Raw genomic sequence first — 5979 nt, 5'->3', positions numbered from 1 at the left:
TCTCTGATGAACTTTTCAACCCTGGATCGTTCAGAATCCCAAGAGGAAACATGTCCCATTTCCTTGTATTTTCTTTTCTTTTTTATTTTTTTTGAGATGGAATCTTGCTCTGTCACCCAGGCTTGAGTACAGTGGTGTGATCTCAGCTCACTGCAACCTCCACCTCCTGGGTTCACGCGATTCTCCTGCCTCAGCTTCCCGAGTAGCTGGGATTACAGGCACCCGCCACAACACCAGGCTGACTGTTCTATTTTAAGTAGGGATGGGGTTTCACCATGTTGGCCAGGCTGGTCTCGAACTCGTGACCTCAGGTGATCCACCTGCCTCGGCTGGGATTACAGGTGTGAGCCACCACGCCTGGCCCCATTTCCTTGTATTTTCATTTGAAGATAAGCTGAATGGCTCTCAAAAGCCATAGAATTAAAGAAAGGGATATACTTTCAGCATCAGTACCAACTAAGAGTCTACTAACATACAAAACCACATTGCACATTCATTCAACTATACGTTTATTAATTTCTACTTGCTCTCAATCAGAAGCCATTGTAGGTGTGTGGTGGGGGTGATGTCAAGATGATTGAAACAGTGTATTCTTTTGTTCCAAAAGCTGTTTGAATTTGCAAAAATGTAACATTTTAAGCCACTCACAATTTAAGTAGGCACTAATTCATAGCTGATACCAAAGACTTAAATTGAGATAGAGCCGAATGGGGCAGGAGACAAGGCTACTGAAAATACAGGAAAAAGGAAACTGTGGCATAATCCTGGTCCTGAGAGTGAGATTCATTTAGAGTCAGATCGACCAGTTACCAGCAATGTAAAAAATTTTGGTTTTTCCAATTGGTAGGTATTTTATAAAAGTTTTATATTATTATTAGTTATTATTCATTTCTCTTTGAGACAGGGTCTTGCTCTGTCACCCAAGATGGAGTACATTCATGTGTCACTGCGGCCTCACCCTCCTGGGCTCAAGTAATCCTCCCACCTCAGCCTTCCTAGTAGCTGCACGTGCACCACCACACCTGGCTAGTTTATGTATTTTTGGTCGAGATGGGGTTTTCGATGTTGCCCAGGCTGGTCTCAAACAATTTAAAAGTTTGATGAACAAAAATGTGCCTTATTTCATAGGCTTTTAGGAAAACCAAATGAGAACACTGATGAAAGTATACAGCACAGTGCTCATCACTGGGAAGCACAATGTATAGTGCAGAATGTACAGTATAAAGTGTAGCAACTCTTAAATGGATGTTCAATACAATACTGTTAATATCACTTATACAAACTTTGTCAATACAGTTTTGTTCACGATCATAATGCTGAATGACAGAGTGAGGCAGTGGGATTAATAAAAAAGTAAAAGCTTCCAGACCAGCCAGAGCTAAAATCAAATTAAGGCTCTAGCTCTTGCCAGCCACTCCGACCTTAAAGAAGTCACATTATTATCATGGATAAATTTTTACACAAGATTGTAAAAATTAAATGTTAGGGATATAAAGCCCACAACACGTGACTGATCCTCCTCAAATATTAATTTCACTCTTTATGACTCCTAAATAAATGCATCTTCCAGCTGTTCTGAACACCTAGGTTATAGCTGCTCAGCATGTAAGCCCCTATGATAACTTGAGCCCTTTCCCCTTTCCTTCCCCAGTGGTGAAGGGAGGATGACATTCCCTCTCCCCGCCCGCTGGCTCGAGTGTGGCTTATGGCCTATGTACAGCTAAACCGATATTCCTGTTGGAGCTCCAGCTTCCAGGGACAGCACAGCAGCCAATGGCAGTGCCTCTGCCAGAATCTCAGCAGTCTTGGCACCCTAGTCCCACGGCAACTTCTCATCAATTTTGTGAGCTACTTGACATCCCATGCAATAAATTCATTTTCTCCTTAACAGTCACTTCCTGTTGTTCCTAAATAAGAACCCTAACTTTTATAAAACTAATAGACTAGAATTAACATCAGTGCCATGAAATTATTTTAATATATTTTTCTCCATGACTGCATATACAAATATAATGGAAGTAATGTATTCTTCTGCTGTAAAGATGGGTGGAATATATCAAAATCCACTCGCCGAATTTTCTTTAGAAAGTCCTCTAGAGAAACCTGGAAAAAAGAGAATAGTAATCACCAGATCATAAAATGATCAAGACTTAAAAAAAAAAAACTAAAGAATAAACACAAGTGTTTAGGCTATGTTAGTTTCCCTGAGATGGTTTTCTATATAATAAGAATTTAAGGGAGAATTTTTAAAGAGAGAAAGAAAATAAAAAGGCATCTAAGAAGCTTCTACTAGACCAGTAAAAGGGTATCACAGATCTAGTACCAGAAACACCAAGCCTCTTCTGCTCATAATAGAAAAAGCTTTGGTCAAGACATAAAGGATTAGCAAAATCATGTTTCCCTGGACTTATTACTAAATTCAGTGGAATGCAAACAGGCTGTTTCAATCAGGGAAAACGAAACATCCCCACCTCGAACCCCCAAATGTAGTGTACTATGAGGGGTAGCTCAAGTTGTCTTTTAAGACATTATTTTGTGAAGAAGCCGAACAGGTGTCCACGTTGTTGCTAGAGCACATGATTTTCAACCAGGCAAAATTATCACCCCATCCTTTCCCCACCACAAAAAACCTGACAAAGTTTCCACAAGGATAACAGCAGGACAGAAAACACCAATGATGTGCAGTATCTTTGCATTTTGGTTTTCAATTGTCTTGATTAATTTATAAATTTTTATTTTATTTTAATAACATTTTTGTTAAACAGGCAGGTCACTTAGTTTTGTGCTCCACCTTTCTAAGAGGCACCAGACCTCCTCAGGCCACATAAGCAGCGCCCCCTAGAGTTCTGCAGCACAGAACCTGGGTGATCAATGCAGGGATTATGCCTATAGATTCTGTAGAATATGCAGACAAACACAAAGAAAACAAAAAATATTTTCTTCCAGACTTTTTTCCCATACTTTTATAAATATAGGAGTGAAATACAAACAAATTCATTATCTACTTTTTAAAACCCTAAACTTACATATATACACAACAGGAGACATATGCATCAATGTGCCCAGTTGCCTTGTTTTATATTAGCAAGAAACTTAGAAACAATCCAGAGACCAGGTGCGGTGGCTCACACCTGTAATCCCAGCACTTTGGGAGACCAAGGCAGGTGGACTGCTTGAGCTCAAGAGTTCAAGACTCGTCTGGGCAACATGGCAAAACCCCATCTCTCAAAAAATACAAAAACAATTAGCTGGCTGTGGTGGTGCACACCTGTAGTCCCAGCTACTTGGAAGGCTGAGGTGGGAGGATGGCTTGAGCCTGGGAGGTCAAGGCTGCAGTGAGCCTGCACTCTAGCCTGGGTGACAAAGACCCCATCTCAAAAAAAGAGAAACAATCCAGAAATGCTTTGATCTAAAAAAAGAGGAATCATTTGTACAATGAAATATTAATATTATACTGCAGTGAAGTGAATGTACTATAGGTAGATGCAGTAATATGCACTAATATGCACAAATCTCAGAAACACTAAGAGTGTGCACATGTCCTAGAAGACATAAATAGAAAATGATCCTTTTTTATAAAGCTCAAAAACAAAACTAAGCAGTATGTTGTTCAGGAATATATAAAATGATGAAAGTCTTCTTGGAATGAAAGGAAGAAAATAATACACACAAAATTGAGGAGAGCTACCTAAAAATAAAGGCAGTGGGCCGGGCACGGTGGCTCATGCCTGTAATCCCAGCACTTTGGGAGGACGAGGTCAGGATCATGAGGTCAGGAGATCGAGACCATCCTGGCCAACACGGTGAAACCCCATCTCTACTAAAAATACAAAAAATTAGCCAGGAGTGGTGGTGGGCGCCTGTAGTCCCAGCTACTCGGGAGGCTGAGGCAGGAGAATAGCGTGAATCCAGGAGGCAGAGCTTGCAGTGAGCCGAGATCGCGCCACTGCACTCCAGCCTGGGCGACAGAGCAAGACTCCGTCTCAAAAAAAAAAAAAAGAAAAATTAAGGCATTGGCAGGGGAATGAAATGGGAAAAACATGAGTGCAATTTAATGGTGACATGCTAGTTCCTGGCTTGAGTGGTGAGTTCATGGTGTTTATTACACTATACATTGCAATATATACACCTAGACAGATATATTCATTTTTAATATATAGCAAATATTAACAATTTTAAAGGAGAATAAAAGAAAAAACTTTGAAAATATTTCAGTGCACTTTCTTTCACATGTTCTCTTGGTTTTGAAAATATTTTAGTGTACTTCCTTTCAGATGCTCTCTTTTTTTTTGTAAAAAAAAAAAAAAAAGCTCATGCTATTTCATGTTCTATAACTTGCTTTTTTATCCCTTAATATACTGTGATCAACTTGCTATCTGTAAGAATGTTAATTTTAATAGCGTGATTATATTAATTATAAGGAATAGTTAACAAAATTAAGGTACAGACACACAATAGAATATTATATAGCCATTAAGTATTAGATTTATAAATTTTTTAAATGATTCAAAAAATGCTCAACAAACAGTACACTAACATATGAAGTATAATTTCAACTACACACAAAAATTAATTTCCAAAAACCCCAGAATGACTAGCAGTTCTCTTTTGGTGTTAGAATTACAGGTAATTTTTTTTTAATGGAATGCTTCATGAATTTGCGTGTCATCCTTGCGCAGGGGCCATGCTAATCTTCTCTGTATCATTCCAAAGTTAGTATATGTGCTGCTGAAGCAAGCATGGGTGATTGCTATTTTCTCCTAATACTGTTTATATTGTCCAAATCTTTACTATGAAATGTATTGCTTTTAGGATTAGGAGAAAATTCCATTAGAATACAGAGGAAATGTGACCTCAAAATCAGACAGAACTCAAGTGGATATTTTTACATCGGGCTTTGGTTCAAAGGAAAGTCTGGCTAATGGTAAATAAACTGAGTAACAAATTGATTGTGAAACTCTCAAAGACACTACAAATTTCTGAATATGAATTCTTGAAACCTCATCTATGAAGAATACACCATACCTAGATTAGTCATGTTCAAAGAGTTTTAAACTGCAAATCCTTTCCTTGAACAAAATAATTAACAGATGCCCCAAATATAAAACAAGTAAGAGGCCCTGTCCAAGCTGGAATGAGGGTGTATGACAGAAGCAGTTCCTCAGGAACTGCCATGTTGCCACTCTAGTCTCTCTTGGCACAGGATAGAAACTGAGAGCTGGGGCTGACCATGGTGGCTCACGTCTATAATCCCAGCACTGTGGGAGGCCAAGGCGGGTGGATCACCTGAAGTCAGGCATTCGAGACCAGCCTGGCCAACACAGTGAAACCCCTCCTCTACTGAAAATATAAAAATTAGCAGGGCATGGTGGCGCATGCCTGTAATCCCAGCTGCTCGGGAGGCTGAGGCAGGAGAATTGCTTGAACCCCAGAGGCAGAGGCTGCAGTGAGGAGAGATCATGCCATTGCACTCCAGCCTGAGCAACAGAGCAAGACTCTGTCTCAAAAAAACCCAAAAAAAACAAAAAAACAGAAGCTGAGAGCTGGGCCCCACCCCCAGAGTTTCTGATTCAGCAGGTCAGTGGTGGAGCCCAAGATCTGCATTTCTAACAAGTTCCCCAGTGAGGTGGATATTGCTGGTCCAGGGACCACATTTTGGGAACCACTGGTCTATGACAGTGGTTTTTACCCCTGGCCATACCTTACAATTAAAACTAAAGGGGGCTGGGCACAGTGTTTTATGCCTGTAATCCCAATACTTTGAGAGGCCAAGGCTGGAGGATTGCTTGGGTTCAGAAGTTCAAGACCAGCCTGGACAACATAGTGAGATTTCATCTCTTCCAAAAGTAATTTTTAAAATTAGCTGGGTGTGTTGGTACACGCCTGTGCTCCTAACTATTTGGGAGGCTGAGGTGGGAGGATCACTTGAGCCTAAGAGTTTGAGACTGTAATGGGCCATGACTCCACCACTGCACTCCA

The 5979-nt window shown here is 40.2% G+C and overlaps 1 protein-coding gene across 1 annotated transcript in view; it reads right to left on the bottom strand.

Moving 5' to 3' along the window:
* Positions 1 to 1221: 1221 nt before the first annotated feature.
* Positions 1222 to 5979, bottom strand: part of NDUFAF6 (NADH dehydrogenase (ubiquinone) complex I, assembly factor 6) — a 34170-nt gene continuing 29412 nt past the window's right edge. The window contains exon 7 of the mRNA XM_011978662.1: positions 1222 to 2103. Within this exon, the coding sequence (XP_011834052.1) occupies positions 1975 to 2103 (129 nt within the window). The 3' untranslated portion in view covers positions 1222 to 1974. The remainder of the gene's footprint in view (positions 2104 to 5979) is intronic.

This window comes from Mandrillus leucophaeus, unplaced genomic scaffold (genome assembly GCF_000951045.1).
Source record: "Mandrillus leucophaeus isolate KB7577 unplaced genomic scaffold, Mleu.le_1.0 Scaffold198, whole genome shotgun sequence".
Taxonomy (NCBI): domain Eukaryota; kingdom Metazoa; phylum Chordata; class Mammalia; order Primates; family Cercopithecidae; genus Mandrillus; species Mandrillus leucophaeus.
This window is presented reverse-complemented; position numbering and strand designations above follow the sequence as displayed.